The 22,617-nt window shown below is 31.2% G+C and overlaps 1 protein-coding gene across 1 annotated transcript; it reads right to left on the reverse strand.

The window, feature by feature from the left end:
- Positions 1 to 1,538: 1,538 nt before the first annotated feature.
- On the reverse strand, positions 1,539 to 22,413 carry LOC132734874 (solute carrier family 15 member 4-like). The gene is made up of 11 exons (XM_060721732.1): positions 22,273 to 22,413; positions 17,450 to 17,786; positions 15,905 to 16,003; positions 10,158 to 10,228; positions 8,941 to 9,080; positions 8,120 to 8,289; positions 7,382 to 7,572; positions 5,966 to 6,152; positions 4,464 to 4,664; positions 3,886 to 4,020; positions 1,539 to 3,212 (listed from the first exon to the last, which is right to left on the reverse strand). Exons 1-11 carry the CDS (start codon positions 22,288 to 22,290, stop codon positions 2,956 to 2,958), a joined length of 1,806 nt encoding a protein of 601 aa, XP_060577715.1. The 5' UTR covers positions 22,291 to 22,413; the 3' UTR covers positions 1,539 to 2,955.
- Positions 22,414 to 22,617: the final 204 nt, after the last annotated feature.

The following is a 22,617-nucleotide window of genomic DNA, read 5'->3' on the forward strand; positions in this document are numbered from 1 at the left end:
GTATACAAAAATATTTATCTAAACTATATACATGTTATTATTTCATAACATATTTCTAAACACAAAAAAAAGTTAAATGAAGACAGTGGCTCATACAGCCTAATTGCTAAATGGATAGTTTGACCAGGGTCTTTCAAATTGAATTTGAAGTACAGATTCTTCAGACCTAGAATTGAACGCAATTAAAGATTTTATATCATACACTTATACTGGGACTAATAGTGTAACTACTAGTGTACAAATTCTACTGTTCCTTTTAGTTAGCACATCACTTATACGTTTGATAAGACAAAACAAACTTGACCATCTTTAAATCTGGACAAGACCATTTTTCATAAAAGCCTGCAGAAAATTTCATATGTACTGTCTGAATGGCAAACCAGACTTTCAGTACTTTACAAATGGATTTAAGGTTGATTTTATAAAAATGTTAAACAAAAAAACTTTAAGATTCACTGCTTAATTAAAACCATATACATGAATTGAAGACCTTAACAATTTGTGATATCAATAGTAATTTAAGGTACACTAGACCAGTTTATCACAGAAATTTGACTGAGCAGTTTTGTCTGAGATTAAATTATCCCAGCAGAAACAAAACTACACACATATTTTTATAAGTATTGATATATTAAAGAAGCACACAGAAATATATGTTATCACAGATCAAAGCAAACATAATCACATATACTCAGCACAAAATACGTGCAATGGTCCCAGTATATATACAATTTATAACATAGAAATAAAAAGGATTTCATAGCAAAAATACCTGGCTGAGGAATTCATAGACCGCACCGCATCGAAATACTTCTAAGAGAGCTAACTCATGTCCAAAGAGTAAAAATATAATAAAAAAGTTAGTTCCCTTAATTTGACTACTAAATTATTGATTCAGAGGAAATGTCAGTCCACTGTGTTTAATAAGCAACATCATTAAGGAGTTATTTCTATAAATTTCTAGTAAGGAAGGCTTGAAAGTTTCTATATTTGTAGTAATTTTTATATTTTGGAGTTCACTTAATCCAATATTTCAGACTTAAAAATTATTGTATTCTTCCTGTATTTTTATTAAAAACTATTTGACAGCCTGAGTTATTATCTAATCAGTAACAGAACATTCTTTGACAACAACATACAAATATAGATTAATCAAGTACTTGATCAAGTAACTGATAAACTTAAGAAAAATTTAAAACAGAGAATTTTAACAGTACATTGTACATGTGTACATTATTTTTGGAATGATTATATATGTTTTTGGAATGATTCTATATTATTTTTGGAATGCATGCAAAAACCATAATATCTTTTGTCTAATTCATAAATATTGGCCTGAATGATGATAATATTAACCAAGGTTTGTGGGCTTAAAATCCTTTAAACATCAATACATGTTAGTTCAGAAAGCCAATGCCATGATTAAAATAAGCTTATAATTTAAGTCAAATAAATAAGTTAAATCAAAATAAGACTCTCCATAAAAAGACACCTTGGTATCAAATTTAAACTCCTAATAATTAAAACAACAGAAACTGTTAAAGAATGATAAAAGTTTAATAAACAGAAATTCTGCTGCTAAAAAGGACAATAACACAATTAAAATGTATTTATCAAAAGTAACATATTTAAACAACAACTGTAGATATACACTTAACAATAGACACATAACAATATTCACTTAATAATATACACTTAACAAATTACACTTAACTATATATACATGTGCTTCATATAACACAAAGATAGGAAGAAAACACACATTATAATAAGCCAAACCTAATGATATGCATCTACAATTTCTAACAAATTTTATGTATGCCTTTGCTAAAGCAGCGATAAGATAGAATTAGAAAAAAAAACATTATGCAATTTATTAAAACTATAATATTGTACAGAATCTATTTTCTGGTTATTAGTAATTAGCATGCATATACTTTTATCATACAATGTATATTTACTAAAACAGGCATCACAGTATTGCATTTACACTAATTATATTTTAGTCAATTTCTTCTTAGTACATAGTATCAGTTATAGTTTACATATAGAACTATTTCCTATGCACTTCAAAACTTAGCATTAAAAACAAACCAACATATTCAATGATTTGCATAAGAATTATGAGAATGCTTGATAAGAATTGCATGAAAATGCTATTAAAATAATCTGTAGTTGGTGTCCAAATAATATTACAAATTAAAATTTACACATTGTATGCATTATCAATGGAATAAACAATAAAAATAGAAAAATAACTTTCTTAAGTATAAAATGAACATTTATTTATAAAAATTTCAATGGCACACTAACAGATGGAAGTGACTTCCAACCCTGAAATCACATACCTTTGCTACTTTTGCGACTTTGTAAAAAATATGCAAATATGCAAATGAGCCTAATAGCTTTGTCACTGATTAGGCTCAATCCTTGACCAACATATATTTTCCTCTGTTGTTTCAAGGTATTTGATAAATACTATGTTATTTACCTTGTTCATAAGTTTATTTAATATTCCCTATAAAGGAGTAAACAAAAATGTGATTAAAATAAAGGATCTTTTTCATCAAAAGTTGAAAAATACATAACTGGAATGCATTTGAACTGTCAAAAACACATTTACCATTTGTCTCCCATTTCTCTTGCCATAATCATATGCTACATTATTTTTTGTACCAACAGATATTTAACATTTCACATATTTCCTACATATAGAAACCAATAAGATAAATCTTTAAACATTGTGGCATGTAAGGTATCCGCAACAAGATCAGCTACATTAAACACCAAAACAGCAAAAGCTTGTTTCAATAACCCAACAAAAGAGTGCTTTATATATTCTGTTTCAACTACCAGGATCAAGTTGTAGCAGCAAATACGAATTTATTTGTACACATGAACAACAAAATACTGCTCCCACGAAAATCTGTCATTGATGTTTTACGATAAAATGTTTTATAACTTCGATGTTTCAGAATATTCCGACAACGGTTTTTTCTCGTTATCATGATATGAATTGTTTTCGTACACATGAACATCCTCAGGGTTAACCGGAATCTCTGCTTCTGTCTCAAAGTCTGGTTTCTTATACTTGTACCATTTTGCCACGAAGATGAATATAAACAGGTTTATGAAGGTTAATGCAGCCAATAAGAACAGAAGGTATTCCAAGTGCCCGTTATTCGGCTCTTTTGGAAACCAATCGGATGCTTCTGAAATGGACAAACGGGAAAATGCTTCATTAGGAGACTGACAAACAAAATTAAGTGTTTAAATATTAGTGGAAACAAGAACATTGTATGCAGGTTTTTTGCTTGTCTGTTTAGGGCATGTATTATCAATAACCAAATTTGACAAAAATTCTAAGTTTAAAAGGGGCATAACTCCAACTATATAGTTTTCAGAATTATGCTCCTTGTCTAACAACTGCACCTTGTCATGATAAGCAAAGTATTCCAAGTTTCAAGTTGACAACTTTTAAAATGTTTAAATAATGGGCTTCATTGAAGTTATTGCAGAATGACAACAGCAACGTGATCATAATAGCTTGAGTGTTTCTTCTAAACAGACAAGCCTCTAATGAAATGACTTTGCCACCAGTTTTACAATCAATCAGTCATGATAGTTGCCTTACTGTGCAATCAGGCCATATTTTAAAACACTGCACTGACTGGGAAATGTTAAATGCTTACAATTTTATTATAACATGTTACATAGTAATAACTGTCAAAGTGCCTAAACCTTTACCACCCTAAATGTCTTAAATGTACTTGTCCATCTTTTAAGCTGGACAAAACCATTCACTATTTTTAGGGAAAATCTCAAAATATGTACTGACTGAATAGGGAACAGTGCAGACGATGATCAGACATACAATTAACATACCATCCTTTCTCCAGGCACCAACAATAGCAACAATTAATGATGCCAAATAACTTCCCAACCCTGAGGTCATCAAGAACAGCCCCATGATAAGTCCCTGCATGAACTGAGGTGCCTGTGTGTAAGCAAACTCAAGACCTGAAATATATACAATGTAATAAATATTACAGTACATGTATTCAAAGTTTATTTCAAACTGAATGTTGGAAAGCAAATTAAGAACTTTAAACTATGCTAAAGGTGCTTTGTAAACTATATGAACTGAAGTCATTCTTCATGATTCTTGGTATGCATAATGATTTTTTTTTCTATGATTAAATTTAGAAAAATTAATGATTGGTTAGATTTGTGAATCTTAAATCAGAGCAAATGTTCATCTTTACTAGTTGAAGAAGACCTAAAATGGCCCTACGTGTATTCTTTAAGGAAGAAAGGGGCACCCGAGGAAAACCATCAACCTTGATAGCGGTGAGAGGTAACTGATGTGTTTAATTATAGATATAAGTAGAAAATTATTAATAGATATACTATGGCATAACATACAAACAAGTAACATTCAGAATCATATACATTATACATACCTGAGATACTAGCAAAAACCTCACTAGAACCAATGAAAGCAAATTCAGGAATCTGTGCAAACATGGTTAATTTGGAGGCATTAAATTCATCCTTGGATAGTGTCTGTGTTATATAGCCATTATCCCTGATGTCATTCTTACGAATAATTTCCATCATTCCAGCATACAACATGGCTAAAGCAGCTAGCACCATGCCAATACCTGCACAAATATTTTTTGAAAAGTCAAGGGAAAGTCAGACAGTTAATGGCACATTATGCCTCAGATATCTATATTTTATTTCTTCTTTAGAAATGTCAAACATGTGTTTATTAATTGTTTTAATATTGAATTAAGAGCATATCAGATATTAAACAATTGAAGGATATAGTGCTGACCATGTAATAATTTGTCATTATTTACGGTAGCAAAATGTAAACAAAGTAGTATTTTGACTTCCATACAAAATACTAATTCATTTTATATATACCAAATTGTAAAGCAGAGCAACATGAGTCAAATATAGTTCATGTCTCTGGTAAAAGATTTTTTTTTTCAATCTGTTACTATTTACCAAATATAAATAGTATTTATAATTATTGTATTTCTAAGGCATTATGGGCCTTTAACAATTATACTAAAATAAACATCAGTTATGAATTTACGATTATAATATTAAACTAAGGCTCTAAAGATTAAAAATTGCAAATATTGTCTTAATTAAAAATTAATATAATCATGAGCAGTTAAATCACAACCTGATTGAATTTGATCTCTAGATTTTTTACAGTTGCTAGCCATTAAAACAGAAACAGTTGTCTTTTTTAAAAAAAATTTTAATACAGGGATTGCTTTTCTGATGAAGGGTATACTATAGAGACTGTCATGATCTTATGAAAGAATCTCACACCAGCTACCGGACAGACCAGAATATCTTTCTCAAGGGTAACTGCTTATAGCGGTAATGAGGCTCTATTACTATGGAGTTTCAGCTAAACTATTATCCACAAACTAAATATTCCTATTTGTGATGGTGACCAGTGTTTTATTCTTTTTGACATGCATATCACAAATAAATTGTCTTAGATGCGGCTGTAAAACAGGTTCTTCTAAGACTGGTATAAATAGAAGAAAATCTTGTTTGATGTGCAATAATGTATGATTTATCTTCCCTAAAAACAATTTTTCCTAAAAAATCTCATGCCCTAAACAGTATTTATATCTAATATTTACTTAAGATATCATAAAATTTAAAGAAATATTTGAGCCGCATCATGACAAAACCAACATAGTGGGTTTGCGACCAGCATGGATCCAGACCAGCCTGGGCATCCGCACAGTCTGATCAGGATCCATGCTGTTCGCTTACTAACCCTAATACAAGTAGAGAAACTGATAGCGAACAGCATGGATCCTGATCAGACTGCGCGGATGCACAGGCTGGTCTGGATCCATGCTGGTCGCAAACCCACTATGTTGGTTTTGTCATGACACAGCTCATTTGTATTGTAGTAAATATGTACCAATCCTCTGTAAATGTGTAGGACTTTTTCCATATTTAGCTAGAAGGGGGTACACAATTCTGTCCATGATTGGTATAAGTATGAGGATAATTAACGTGTTAAAGATGTTTAACATGGCTGCTGGAAGCTTGGCATCCCCCACTGATATGTTCATCCTCTCACTTTGTAAAAATAGTGATGTACTCATCTGTAAATATATGAAATATGATAACATATTTTAAATGAACTCCACCTTAGGGTCCAAAAACTTTAAAATACAGTACATGTGTATAAACATAAGGAAACATATGACCACAGCAGGACTCAAACCTACTTAAACCTACTTGGTTAAGAGCTATATACCTAAACTTAAAGGAAACATTACCCCTTTAAATATTTATACACTCCTCTTTAAATCATTTAAACTATTTTTAATTTACATTTTTCTGCTTTGTTTGGTTTTATGATGATTTTAAAATACTTTTGGTCATTTCTCAGCAGATGATCCACCGGACTGGTTTTCCTGGATGACTATCCAGTAAATGACCAAAATTTTCGCAAATCTCACATGATTTCTGAATCAGCTGTGAGAAACAAATGACTGGCAACGTGGCAGAGTGGTTAACGGGTCAGACTAGTAATCTAATGATCGCTTGTTGCATGGGTTCAAACCCCATCAGGGGCAAGTCCTTGTTTACTTGAGCAAGAAACTTTACACACATTGCTCAGTACTGGTTGGTTCCAGGAATGGATTCGAAAGTGTGTCTATAAGCTTATAGCTTCCTACACAATCAAACTAAAAGCCAAACAAATGACCAGAAGACTCAAGGCTAGGGTTATATTGCAAACATTCATTTATATATGGCCATATAACCTGTCAAGAATTGATAATGCATCAAACTTTCTTTATTAAAAAAAATAAGAAATAACTTTGATAAATTGACAAAGTTTATATAAACATCACAATAATCCAATGAAAAGCGAAGTTACAAATGTGTAATGTTATAATGTATATTCCAACACGCTTAATTTACAATATTTTCTTATCAAGCAGAATTTAGGACGATCAAGTGCATTATTACAAGATATATACACAGCATAAAAAAGAATGTTTACACGTCATATGACATCATATATGACGTCAATAAACCAATTAAATGACATCAGGAATTACTTATACGCTTGATGTAGTTCAAAATATTTTTATCAACTCTCCTTTTTATTAGCATATTAGAATCCAAATAGATTTTATTTTTCATTTTTGTATAATATTGCATGGTTTATCGCTCAAATGCTTTGTAATTAATCATCAAGGCCTATCCAACTTCATGATTATATTCCTGCACATTTTGAACTGGTACTGTGCATTATTTTACAACAACTCACTCAAATTTGATATCCAATACCTAAATAAACCATTACTAATAACATCCTTACCTGAGAATAGACAGCCCAGTATACAATGACTAGAATAAAGACAGGAATGACCCGTAGTACTGCCTTCACCCCTTCAATCATTTCTTTACTGTACGAACCACCATGATCCTTGTGGGCATGACTCCATGATGGATCATTACATCCATTAATGCTCTGACAACATACTTTGAATGATGATGTAAGAATACTACCTAAAAAGTATGGTATTGACCTGTTATAAAAACTATTATTATTTGAAAATTAAACACTGTACTAAATTGTTGAAATAACTTTGAGAAAAGTAAACAATTTTTTGCCTCATGGCTTAAGCATCAATTCTATTAATTTTATAATTCAAGGCCACTGAACACTGTTGCATATTTAAACATGAAATTTAGATAGGCTAACAAACTCAAATCTGAGAAACAAAATCAAAATTTACCCTGCTAATTAATGCATATAAAATAAAAATTCCTCCCAAATATTACACAATTTTTTACAAATGATCTATTATGCTTTAACATTTTTGTTATGGTTAGGTTTTACGCTGCACCAACATAGTATATGTCATGCGGTGACTTTCCAGCTGTTTTAGGAAGACCTCAGGTCTCTGTGCATAAATTCAGGCATAAACGGGCACCAGAGTAGAACCACCGACGTTTAGTAAGGTAGCTGGACAGCTTTCTCACATGAAAGAATCCAAAGACTCTTGCACAGGTCCATTCTACAGTGGTGAGAGACAAGTGGTTTGAAGTGTACCTCCGATTGGTGTATGTTTGTACTTGGGTTTGGCAAACATAAAGATGACAATGGCTATGATCATGCTAAGAAGTGGGATCAGGAACCCGAAATCAAATCCCACTTCTTGTTGTACATACGCCACCCCTGAATAGGCAACCACAGCTCCAGCATTGATAAACCAATAAAACCTGGAAACATGATAACATATGATAACATTATAATTGTTAAATATCTAGGACTTGATTTAAAACCGTTTGTGAAAATATTTCAAAATCCATTGTTGTATGACAGAGTAATTAACTGGACAAGAGTTTTGAACATATGCACAGAAAGGAGTAACACTATAATATATTATGCCCAATTGCCATTATCATGTTGGGGGCATAAAAATCTGGTTTAAGTGAATATAGAAATAATACCATCATTTTCTTTTCACTGAAAATTTTTATAACTTATATATTCTTAGTGAAAAATTTTCAAGTTTGTTCTTAATAACATGTTTAATTATGACATTTATTACATGATCATGGTATTTTTTACATAATAAACAAATTATTATCTTGGGCAAGGTATCCAAGTGACTGCCCTTTCATAATTTTAAAGTTACAAAAATGACAATATTTTCATCTGATTTTCAACACATCCCACTGGTTAGTCAACAAATTATTTAATAACTTACAAGACTTAAGTCAAATACATTTTGAACAATTTGAAAGTTAATAGAGTAGGTAGGCCTGCTCTTTTTCTTTTTAAATAAATAATAAGAAAAAAGAGGCTAAACAAGAGGCTGAACATGTATATCAGTTTTGAACACTAATTTTGTTTATTGTAAAATTTACCAATTGAAGAATGATTGGACTGCATCTGATCCTAGGTCATCAACCTGTTGAGCTCCAAATGGCCCTACATTGGCCTTAATTCCTCCTGTTCCTATGGCAACCAGCACCAATCCACTGAAAAAATATCCTTTCCTAGCTTCCTGAAACCAGTAAATAGTAATTATTATAGATTGAAAGCAACACTGTTGTATCTGAACAGTAATTATTGTGGATTGAAGGCAACAATGTCATACCTGAACAGTAATTTTTGTGGATTGAAAGCAAAACTGTTGTATCTAAACAGTAATTATTGTGGATTGAAGGTAACACTGTCATGTCTGAACAATAATATGTGTGTACTGAAGGCAAAACTGTTGAACCTGAACAGTAATAATTGTGGACTGAAGGCAACACTGTCATATCTGAACAGTAATTATTGTGGATTGAAGGCAACACTGTCGTATCTGAACAGTAAATATTGTGGATTGAAGGCAAACACTCTTGTAATATCTGAACAGTAATTATTGTGGATTGAAGGCAACACTGTTGTATCTGAACAGTAATTATTGTGGACTGAAGGCAACACTGTTGTATCTGAACAGTAATTTTTGTGGACTGAAGGCAACACTGTTGTATCTGAACAGTAATTATTGTGGACTGAAGGCAACACTGTTGTATCTGAACAGTAATTATTGTGGACTGAAGGCAACACTGTTGTATCTGAACAGTAATAGTTGTGGACTGAAAGCAACACTGTTGTATCTGAATAGTATTTTTTTATGTGTACAGAAGGCAACACTGTTGTATCTGAACAGTAATTATTGTGGACTGAGGGCAACACTGTTGTATATTATTAGTTATAAAGATTGTTGACAGGTTATATGGCCCTATATAAACGGCTGTTTGTAAATATAACCCGAGCCGTTAGGCGAGGGTTATATTGCAAACAGCCATTTATATACGGCCATATATCCTGTTAACAATCCTTATAACGAATTTATAATACAGCACGCATCATTTTTTAGAGAAAAGGTAAGATTTCTTCATAAATCGACTGTAGCCGTGTATATAAAAATATATAAACGTCACGATTATCCAATGAAAAGCGACGTTACAAACGTGCAGTATTATAAAAACAGTAATTATTGTGACTGAAGGTATTACACTGTCATATCCCTGAATTAAGAGGCAGACACATTAACTCCTATGCCATAGCTCTGCTCCAATTAAAAACTTACAATGCTGAGGTCCTCTTCACCTCCAAACCATTTTCTATAGTCCACAGCGGATGCAGGAAGGAGGAACAGGCCTGGAAACATAAAGATACTGTAAGCTAAACAATGACTTGTTCATAGCCTAATAAAGTTTTACATTGCTGTTCTAGTCTTACAGTTAATGCCTGTCGAAGGTTGCTGTAATAAACTTCTGTCTAAGGTTTGAAATAATTAATAACATTACAGAGAAAATAGCTAATAGTATAATAAATACTTCAATTTTATCCCTTTAAAAACATATTATTATATATTTTGCTGGGCATTTAGATGAACTGATACTGTCATATGGCAATTTGCAGCAGTTTACTGGTGGGACAAATGAGTTATATACTTTTGTTTATAGCTGCCAATGGAGACCCATGAGAACGCCTTATCCATTATTTACTGAATGACTGTGCAACAAAATCAGATATTTTTTTATTTTAGGAGAAACAACTGGTTAAACAGATATACCACTGTAAAATTACCAAACTGAGAATTGCCCTCATACATTTATATAACCTGTGAGTTAATTATAGGGCTATAAAGTAGGTAGCACATACTTTCTTGAGCAATCTAACCAGGCTCTATAATTCATTTTTTTGTCATAGAAATACGTTAAAATTACAAATGAAATTTCAAAATTCAATGAAGGTCTTGCCCATTTAACATCTCCAGGGGTGAATGGGCCAAAATTGTCAAGATTCACAAAGCCCTTTGAAGCTGCATGATACAGAACACCCCTATAAGAAATATCCTCTACCGTATATAATCAATAAAATATTATTTCAGAACATTGATTTTCTCACAAATTTCTATGATGAAGAATCATTGTTAAACATGACACGACCAGGATATGAATAATTTTTAAGTATTAATTAACAATACACTGTAGATAAAACAATAAGCATTCATGTGACACAGATTGTACTTTTACATTGTTTGTTAAGAGAAAGTAAACTGTTACTGATTTATTGTCATTTCCTATTTCAATTACACCGTACTATAATTATTTCATAGAAATGTTAGTCATAAAACTCACCATTCTTTTGAATTTACATACTTCATAATATATTATATTTAATATGATATAGCTATTGAGTTATATATCGAGGGTTCAAAGGTAAAAGGTAATAACTGCCATTTTCAATATTTCGAGAAAAACGCAAAAAACCATATATTTTAGTACAACTTTATTTTCCGTAATATTTTTATAACAATTTTGATTCTCCCATATTTGTTGACTACATTAGATCATATTTTGTTTAGTTTACATTGCTTGGTGCTGATAAAACACTGTAATTATGTTTTGTTTTAAAGTTCTAAGATCAAAATAATACCATTTTACAGAAGTAAAAGGTAATAAATGTACTTAGATCCTGTAAAGACAACAAGTTTGAGCGGTAAAAGGTAATAACTGCACTTACGACCTTTTACTTCTGAAGGTTTAGCAATAAAAGTTCGAGATAAATTGTGGTAAAAGGTTATAAGTGCAGTTACAGCCTTGTTCCTCTGAAAAGAATTTAGATGTTGCAGTAATTAATTGTTACTGTTGCAAATTTATTAATTAAGTCCTTACTTTGAAGAACCTTACGTAATGTCATTAACACACATGCACAATAGTACTCGTACACAAAATTGACAATTTTCATTCATAGAAATATGAAATATATACCTGCTCAATATTAAGATTCTACAGAAATAAATTGATAACTAAAAAGTTAGGAAAATACGCACTAAAGTCTAAGTTTACAGATTTTCATTTATTTTGAATGTTCTCTGGTATATAATCGAACTGAAGTCAAACACACCCCAGACATCAGCAATTAAGGATATTAGTGACCCATATCATAGTTAAGTAAATAAAGACTACTGTTTCATGTCACACAATGTGAATGGTTGTCATTAATTTTTCCATGAAGTTCACTCATCTTCTTCACTCTCACTAACAGTTTGTCTTTTATAGATTTGCTGCATGACAATGACTCGTAATATGATTCGCACTCCTTCGGAATTGTCCCAGAGGCAACAAGTGACATCAAATCAGCTTTTTTTGCAGCATATATTGAGAGTTTCTCTGTATAAGCCTTTCGTAGAGCCTTAAGAGACTTTTCTTTGCTTCTGCTCTGCATTAACCTAACTTCATTGAACTCACTTACATCAAAAACCATAGTTCACAAAAAATACTGTATTCTTTCATTTCTTTGTCTTTACGAACTTGAATCCATTTTATAGTCAGCCAATTAACACGTTCTCCATCAACATCAAATTTCATTGAGCCAAAGTTCGTTCTTTGTACAACTTGTAATCTAGTATGTCAGTGTATTTTATTAGAACGACAATATATGGTTGCTTCCGGCGTGCTTATGATATAACTGTTTCCCACTGATATGGAACATGTACTTTTGTGAGGCTTTCTGCATGCTCGATAGATGCATGTATGGAATCATATTCCATTTCTGAATGACCACTTTCGAGTACATTGTGGTGTATACACTTGATGTGAGGAATATACTGGACACAGTGAACTAAGCAACTTGCAACAAACTGATTGCGATTCTGTCCCCCACATGTATCACTATTTAATGTCACTTCTTCAATAACAGATGTCTTACTTGCATCAGAACCAACACACAAGTGCACACAAGTTCCTACTTCGCACGAGCATCGTTTCCCCTGTGTCTCATCCCAAAGATAACAAGTCCCGTTACCATTTCCCAGTTCATAGAATGACAAATTGTAACAACACAGTTTTCTTTTGTAATAAATTTCACCAATTAAACTGCATGGTGTTTGGCGATACAGCCTGGATATCAAATGCCGACACAGAAAACTTTGGATCTTTCTTTGTCCGTTCTTTATCTGCTGATTTTTCCATTCTAGCATTGATTTTTTTTTTTTTTGGTGTGCCTGATATTATGCTTTTGTTGCCTCATGTAGTCTATCTTCCATTCTCAAAGTGTCAAACAGATTGCAGAGTGGGCATTGATCTTGCTTAGGATGGAAGAAAGACAAGATATATAATGTACAGAAAATGTTTCTGTATACAGACTCTGAAACACACCTTCTATTTTGTCCTTTGCAATTTTCTACATACAGTGAGTACATTCGTCTTATACTTAAATCTTGCGTTAAATACTTCCTGTTGAAGTATTTTCGTGTGTAGTGTGATTCAAAAGTCAGAAAGCTTTCGATGTGTTTCTTATCTAATGATCTGTGATATTTCTTTGTTTTATTTCCAGGCACAGCTTTCCCTTTCTTGTCATTTCAAACATATAACCCTGCCACTTTGTGCTTAACTGCATTTGCAACTGTTTTGGAACCGACATCGAGAGTTTTTAGAAAAAGTCATTGCACACTCTAACCATTTTGCCACCAACTGTGAAGAAAAACGAATTTGAAGTAGTTCTTTGTTTTCTTCTCTGTTTATATACCTTTTCTGGTTCTTTATTGGAAACATGGAAACAAATGAATTGCCTCTGACTTTTGTAATCACCTATTGACCAGTATGTACTGAATATTTTCTGTCCTTCATCTTCGGTTATATTCTCGCTGCATTTAAATCTACAAGATAAATTTCTTGGGAAAAGAGATAACAGATAGTGCCTGTGAACTGTATGAATGCAGTATTGTGTCAGAGGAAAAAGGTGATAAAATCAGTTATAACCTTTTTCCACTACAGGTTCTTCACAACATGTGGAACAACAAGTAAACAACAGGTAATAAGTACACTTCAACCTTTTACCCCTACATAATTTGTAGAAAAGAAGTTATTACAAAATACTTTTTAATGTTTTGCCCTTATAAGGATTGAATATTTATATAATATTTTCGCCAAACATAAAGGACAATAAGTACATTATAAAAAACATAAAAAGTCGATTTCAGCAAAAATGGCAGTTATAACCTTTTACCTTTGAACCCTCGATATGAAAACTGAGGCCAATAACAAGAACAGTAGATAGGTTTTATCAAAATCATGCCTCTGCCTGAAATCTAAATGAATTATAAAAACATCAACTTAAGTCCTCGATAAAAAAAACTCAATTATCAAATTTTCAAATTTACTGTACACAAGGGAAGGCATCTGTACTTTCACTTTGAAACTGTTCCATAGGAATAATTCCAATTTTTCTTTCAAATTGTTCAAAAATAGATCATACACCAAGCCTTATTCAAGTTGCGTCACCAAGTGTCAGACTGTGACAAGGACTTGAAATTTTTCAGCCTCAGCCATTTAAAACATTTACAGTAAACTCTGCTTTTAATGACATTCAGGGGACCGCCAAATTTATACTGTCATATCTAGATATCATAATATTAGAAAGGCAAGGGATTTTAAAACAAGGGATGGAACCGTGGCAACAACTGTCTTTATAAGCAGTATATTGATATAAGTGATATTACAAATGGAGTTCCGCTATTAACATCACCCTGTGACCAATTCAAAATCTTCTATTTACAGAAAAGAAAAGCTGAAAATATTCTTGTGATTTGATAATTTTGTTAGCTTTGTAAGTAATACTTGATAACTAACAACTGAACTAGCACACACTAAGTCTTGATAACTATTGAACAAGTTATATGTATATATTAGTAAAATGTATGTTATCTCTAAAATAATCACAGCCCCCAACATGTTTCCACTTTAAAGTCTTGACCTTTCCTAAGTGCTGTTGATAGTTTCCCGTAGCTCAAATAAAGTGGTATCTGTCCTTGAAAGATAAGTTTTATTTAAAATATACAAATGGATTTGTTTGTGATAAATTGCATAATAGATCTATAGCTTTAAATTTGCACAGTAAACATTCAATGATTGAAATTTCTGACAAGATCTCCATAGACAATTATTTACTTAATTGAAATAGAACGAACTGCATCTAAAATTGCCATGAGTTTAATTTTTTAACTTTAAAGTGGATTGGCCTAAACGGGCTCATTTTCCATAAGTATAATTTTAAACATTGATAAAAACAATAGAAATGTATCATTTGGATATTCTTATAAACTATTGCTTGAAAAACATTTTTTGATAGTCATATGGATTCAGTACATGTATGATAAATAATATTTTGTTCAAGAACATTTTATTATCGTCAGTAATAGACTAATTCACTTTAAGCAAATTCTTACATGTGAGGAAGCCACAGCAAACTTTTGCCTTACTCTGCTAAATTTCTTAAATGGACTTGTCCAGCTTCCATTATGGATCAGTACCAATGACCAATTAAGAGGATATCATGACGAAAATTTAAATTTAAGTTACCGACAGTTACGAGCCCGGTCAGTGGTCAAATTGCACAGGCAGGCTGACCTTGGTACTATACTTATAGCAAAGGCTATACATCACTTTGGCTTTCAACATGTGTAAAACTCAATGAATAGAAATGATATTACTTAATGCTATACACATTGTAGATTATGCTAAGTCTATATATTAACATTGATTTGTGATATTTCAATTTTGTATAATAATATTAACCATTACTATGAGACATTTCCATCTCAACTTTTAGAATAAATTATATAATTTAACCACATTGTCTTCTTTTATAATGTGGATCGTTATGAACAAATTTGCACATCATATAACTATTCCAGTCTTTAAAAATATCCTCCTCATGACCAATATGGCTGGCAATTCACCATAATAGACTTTCTAATATGGCTACTAGAGCTGTTATATTACTCAATACTCTTTTATAATCATTAATTACATCAGGATACTATACCTAGGACATAAATAAGACCAGATCCAAGAATCGTGTTGTATTTTCCAGCCAGTGAATCTGCAACATATCCTCCAATAACTGGAATCAAATACACTGTTCCTGAAATAACAAAGTATCAAAAAACTGTTATATATCATCTATGAAAATTCACATCACAATTCTGCTAAGAGATAAAGCATTTTCTGTCTTTACTACTGTTCTACATATTTTGTGAATTTAATATATTATGTCATTTTTGCAGTCACCATCAGGTAAAACTTGTGTAGGCCGATTTCTAAAGTATTTGATGAAAAGTCACCAAAGAATTTTTTTTGGCTCTAGATCATAATTATCTGATCATAGGACTCTGGTGCATTTTCAAGCCTACAATAAGTGCAAATCAAAATGTTAGGGAAATCATTACAAATAGTGTTAGGGAAATCATTACAAATAGCAAGTTTCCCGGGAAAACTAACATTCATCTATAGAGAGCTATGCCTCTTATTGTATTTGTTCATAATATCAACATCTATTTAATTTTAATGAAATTAAAAGGACAAACAAGATACTATATTAGCATAGATTAAGAATTTAAGATAATCTTCTCATGCTTGAGACAAACTTAAAACCCTTCTTGAACCTCTGAGATATTTCTTTTTCAGTATAAACAACTTTTTATATCTATCTTTTTCATGACCAACTTTACAGCACCTAAACAACTAAAATATGTGAACTTTTTCCCCCCAAAGAAGTAATTAAGACACCGCCAGGCTTGCCTACATATTGGTTGACATGATTTATCTCCAAAGTTGAAAGTATAATATTAAATCTAGGATTTTATCAGCATGCCCTAGATAGCTTAACAAACAAAACACATAAAATACAATTAAGAATTTATAAGATTTTTAATCCTGCCAGTATCTGCAAAAGGGTTGAAGACACAACAATAGGGAAATATTGTGAAGTGAGCAAAGAAAATAATTGCAAACAGCACTTACAACCCATGTAAATTACCAAAAAAAGGTTAAAATATGCAAAAATTGCCATTAAGTACTGCATTAGCAACACAACAGAAATATGCCTTTTAAGTATGGTAAAAAATACTGTAAAACCTGTCATAAATTGCAAGTTACACTGACTTATTACTTATATCTTGAATTGTTTTATTTTTCTTAAATTCTCAGTACTTTTTTTCATGTTTGATTTTCTTGATTTTTCATGTTTGATTTTCTTGAAAAATTTCGGCTCATCTAAAGGCCTGCAGCATTAACCTTTCTGTAAAAAGTGAAAAGTCAATCTGAATAAAGAGTTATCAAACCAGTCTGCATTTCTGTGCAGTCTGAGCAGTCTCTTTAATATTTGAAATCTCTAAAAAAAGTCTTCTATTAATTTAAAAGAAACACTTTTGTTTCATTTAGATATAAGCCATTCCAATTTTCGAAAAAGAAAAAAAAAAAAAAAAAAAAAAAAAAATAAACAAAATAATGAACTCTAATTTGTAATAACTTCTTGTAAGCAGTTATATCATCAGCTTTTATAATTGAAAAATTATCAAAAACTGTTTACCTGAAAATACAAGAGTGACCACGGAAGCATCATCGCTGGAGAAATTTAGCTCCGACGTACAAAACAAGACCATATTTGCCACAACACTGTAATATGTCAACCGTTCACACAATTCTGTAACCAAGATACTTGCGACCACGAAAAGCCTTTCTCCTGTAATTTTACCTCCGCTTTTAGAAGGTTCACGCCCGACATCATCGGCAAATTGAACAGCCACAGCATCCTTTCCTTTTTCAGACATGTTAGCCGATGCGTCTGCTCCAACTGGTGATCCAAGAAGCAATGGCTTTGTTTCTGATTCGGAATCCGACTCCGAAATACCTCGGTCGCTATCATTCTAAAAGCAAGAGATAAAACTGTCCATTCAAAACAAGCTAATATCAAGGGGTTGCGACAAAGGAATGTTGACTTTATTTACCTACAGTTTTCCTATCTATGAAGAGCTCATTATCTATATGGGTTATATTCATTTAAAATGAGATATCAAATCTAATCAATCACTAGGTAAACTAAATCTTTCAATTCAAGTAATAGTGTTGTGAGCTAATTGTTATTACTTATTTATCTTGCATCTATCTATTAGTATAAACTGTATTTAAGAAAGGGAGACAAAAATATGCATAACTCTTACAAAGGTTTACAGATAAAGGCAGTCTGAGTTGTTTCCCTTGTATGCAATTTGAACATTGCAGTTTGGGCAAAACGATTATTTATCAAGTTTCAGAATATTTTTTTACAAGTAAGGATTTAGTTAATGTTTGTACAGCCATCTTTAAAATAAAATTTAAATGAAATAAATGTTGATTTGCATAATGTTAATACACATTAATTCAGACTGCCTGAGAGTATAAAATGTCTTTACTTCCGTTATTCGATGAGACATCCATTGTCATATACTTTTAACCTGTTGTACTCTTTTCCTCCTTCCTTATTATCAATTTTTGGGGGTATCAAAATGAAAGATAAATGTTAATCAGTAAATAGTATACTGACCAAACTGGTCTGCAAAGGCTAATCAATTTGGCTTGCATCTAGGTACTGGGTTAATAATGCTAAAATCCACAATTTCTAAATTGTCTCCCACTGCTCTTTTTAGAAATCATGTGGGATAAGTTAAATCAGTCATTGCGGAGAAATTTAAGCCAGTCTTTGTGGAGAAGTTAAGTCAGCCATTGTGGAGAAGTTAAGTCAGCCATTGTGGAGAAGTTAAGTCAGTCATTGTGGAGAAATTGATGATACGTGTAACTGGTTTTAAAAGCCATGCAGTAAGGTGGATAGATCGCTGAGATATGAGTAAAAACATTTTGAAACTGGTGTAAAAGCTAGGAAAACATTATTTAACAAATGTCTCAATGCCAACAATTTTAATCATAGCTAATATTCAAAGTTAGGAAGAGTCATTTAACAAGGAATATTATTAACCATAAAGTGGTCATACAGGAAGAAAAAAATTACACCAGTACAATCATGTGATACACTTTTACATGGGTTTTTACAAATTTACAATAGGCATAAAAACAAATGAAGGCATGTGACTGAATTGTTATCAGTCTGAAAATATATGAGTTATTTTATAACAATGATTAATTTACATATAATATCTAACATGTATATTATGTTTACGCATATCATAACAGTATAATTATATGAAGTTATCAGTTACGTTTAAGTGTTTAAAGTACACGCCTTTGCTTTAACTGTACAGCCTTAAAGCAGCATACCTCCAGATTCATGCTAATTTCATCAAAATTTTAAAAATGTATTTAAAAGTAAAATAATGTGAAGTTAACAAAATATAATTTACACATTGCAAACTACATTTACAATCCACTTAAATTACCAAAATAAGAAAGCTTTTACAGGTCAAAATACGAAAAATAGCCCTAACTGCATTTATAGTCACATAGTAGATATATGGTGATAATAACTGTACTGCAAAATCAGTCATAAATCTAATAAAACATTGCTTTTATTACTTGAATAATGAATGTTTTAACTTTTAAATTTTTTTTTTAATTAGTACTTTTTCTCAAAATATTGTTGTCACAGTGAACTCTGGTAACAATTTAAGAACATGTCAAATGAATGGCTTAGACTTGTTTCAATCATACAATATCCACAATATCTATTATTGTAAATCCCAAGGTTTGTTCAAATCACATGACTTGTTTTAAATCTACTCGGTGATTCTGTCGGCATTTAAATTTCATTCAACATATACAGATATATTTACACTTCAGATCCAAAATATGTAGATGTTTTACAAAAATTCATGCTGGGACTTTAAAAAATGTTGAGTACATAAGATTAATTTATTATTTTTTTGAGTATCCCTTTAAACATACACAATCATGTATCTCTAATATTGTAATACACATTAGATTTGAATAAATTTTATTGTAGTATCAAAAATTTATTGATATGGAAATGTTACAAACAAATGGATATAATGATTCATATAATTGCATATAAATTATATTTGTGTTGTAATATACATGTAATGCATGCCTATGATATTGTTGGTTACAGTTCAGTTTTTATTTGGTTGGGTCGTCAGACCAAACAAATAATGGTAGCAAAATTTCAGACCCTGATGTTCTTAATTGCAAATACCGAAAGTAGTTCAAACTCCTTGAAGAGGTTACTCAATTCCCTTCATATGTACATTAACGCCGAAAAATTAAGGGAAGATCACTGCGTAAAGATTGTCAAATGACTATAATTTTCGTAATGAATAAATAGTTCCCGATTGGTCGAAGATTTCTAATATTGTGTTATTCTTATAGATATACATGCTTATATTCAGCTCCATGATTATTTACTTCAGTGTTAAACAACAGGTTTACCGTGAACAAAATATATCGAAATTAGTAAGGGTTACATTTAAACTCTAATTTAGAATAATATGGTCTTCTTCAGGCTGTTATCTTATAACTCCCCGTGGTTGAGGGGTTTATACGCTTGCTTTGGAAGCGAGAGGTCTGGAGTTCAAATCCCTGTTCAGGCAACTCATTTTTTTTAAGCCAAATAAACATTGAATTGAATATCAGTACAGTGTTGCAATTAGTCTTATAGCCAATTTACTATATAGTTATAACACTGGAAACAGCATTGGGGACACTATACAAACAAATTGGTTTATATCTCACAACCTTCACCTTTCTGACATTCTGAGACCTAAACAAATTCAGCGCCTCTGTGCTTTGATTGTATCATGTTATTATAACTCCCTATATTTTCAAATTGACTGTTCCAAATTCAAAGCAGTGCCAAGTTTATTTCACAAATACAGCAGGTAAAGGGAAAAACTGAGCTGAAACACTTTACAGACACATGACAATTATTCTACCCGGAAATTATAAAACAGTATCTAATTTTTCACACAGTATAAATAATTAAGCAGCAGAACTGATGATATAATATGCCAATTTAAATGAATCTTTACAATAATTGTCTCCCCTGATCCTATCATCAAACCTCTCTGTAAAGACCAGCATAAAGATCATACAGAAATAAAATGATTTCTGATTGTCACATAATGTCCCTCTTCATCTTGATAAAAAAAATGTATGTCAAAAGGAAATGATAAAAATTAATACTTAATAAGACATGATGATTATAAAATTATTTGACATCTTGGTTTTAATAATAACATTATTATCATTATTAACATAATTATTAACCAAGGTGAAATCTAAGGTGATATTTTAGAAAAGGTTCAATGACTACTGTTACAAACTTCTTTTACATCTTGAAATTTTAAACATTCAAAATTCTTTATTTTTGAAATTTTAATCAAATATATAATTGGATATAACTTTGCATAAATCTTAATAATAATTTTCTTTTTCTTATACATTTTTTATTATGTAAATTACATAACTTTGCTACCTGAATATTTGATGATTTCCTGTCCATCAGGTGATTCTAAAGAAACGAAACTTAAAATCTAGCCTTTGAATTTCAAATATCACAAATAAAAAATATATTTTAACATTTAGAGCTTCTCTGTTATAATAAAAAAAAGTGACAACGCAAAAATAATTTAAATATCATATGAATAAATATGATAACACAATAAATTATCTCAATGATAATTAACAGTTGTGATTACCAACCCCCCCCTCCCCTACAAGTTTTTTTCCACAACTGAACTAATTAAATTTAATATAAATTTTACATATTTATAATGGAAAAAAAAACCACAAGAGATTGTAAATAATTCAAATAACAGAATAACAGGGACTTGTATCTTTAAATTATTAAAGCCACCTTTAGGTGTGATTGTCATATGATTTTGTAATCTAGATCAATAATTAGAACAAATTATTACAATCAATGGACAACTTTTTGATAAAAAATATTTTGGCTGTTTGCCTCTTGAAAATTATATAAATATATCTAGGGATGGCTGTCAGAGAGGGTCATCTCTTCAGTATTTCACACAGACATGAAAAGAGCAGCTGTGGAACTGTGTAAAATTGATACATGTATAAATTTCACTTATAGGTCACACATGTTGATATACATGTACATGTATATTGGCGTTTATGTTATCTATATGCTGGGTCAGGTACATGTAGATAGTTCTATGTTTAACTTTTACTCATCTATAAATGGTGACCTGCACGATAGCTTATTATATAGTATATTGCTTATCGTTTTTTCTTGACTGATTTTAACGAAACTCAGTACTCAAACCCATGACCTGTTTCACCGGTGTCAATTACAATTTACATGTAGATATATGTCGACATTATCAATTACAACATTAAAATAGATATTCAAATGAAATTCAGACACTAAATAAAAAGCCGACTTACTTTGTTGCTTCGATCCATGTTTCACTAATCATGTTATTTAAATAAGTTTCCACATTTGTGGTAAAAATAATGTTTACAAATATACATTCGGAATATTTCGTATATTCTTAATACTTTAATCACGTGACAATCATGTGATCCAATTTTCCCGCCATATGTCATTCATATCCGTAACTATATAATTATGAAAAGGCCCATTGTTAACCACATGCGTCAATGGAAGTGCATTTAAAGTAAAAAATCCATTCATGTTAATTACTTATTCTTGTTTGTTAATTAAAATAAATTCATGTAAATGGCTTATTCTTACATTGTAAAGTATATCAGCCTCGCCTGATAAGACAG

The sequence above is a fragment of the Ruditapes philippinarum genome, unplaced genomic scaffold, assembly GCF_026571515.1.
Source record: "Ruditapes philippinarum isolate M1 unplaced genomic scaffold, ASM2657151v2 ctg78_1_1_1_1, whole genome shotgun sequence".
Lineage (NCBI taxonomy): Eukaryota > Metazoa > Mollusca > Bivalvia > Venerida > Veneridae > Ruditapes > Ruditapes philippinarum.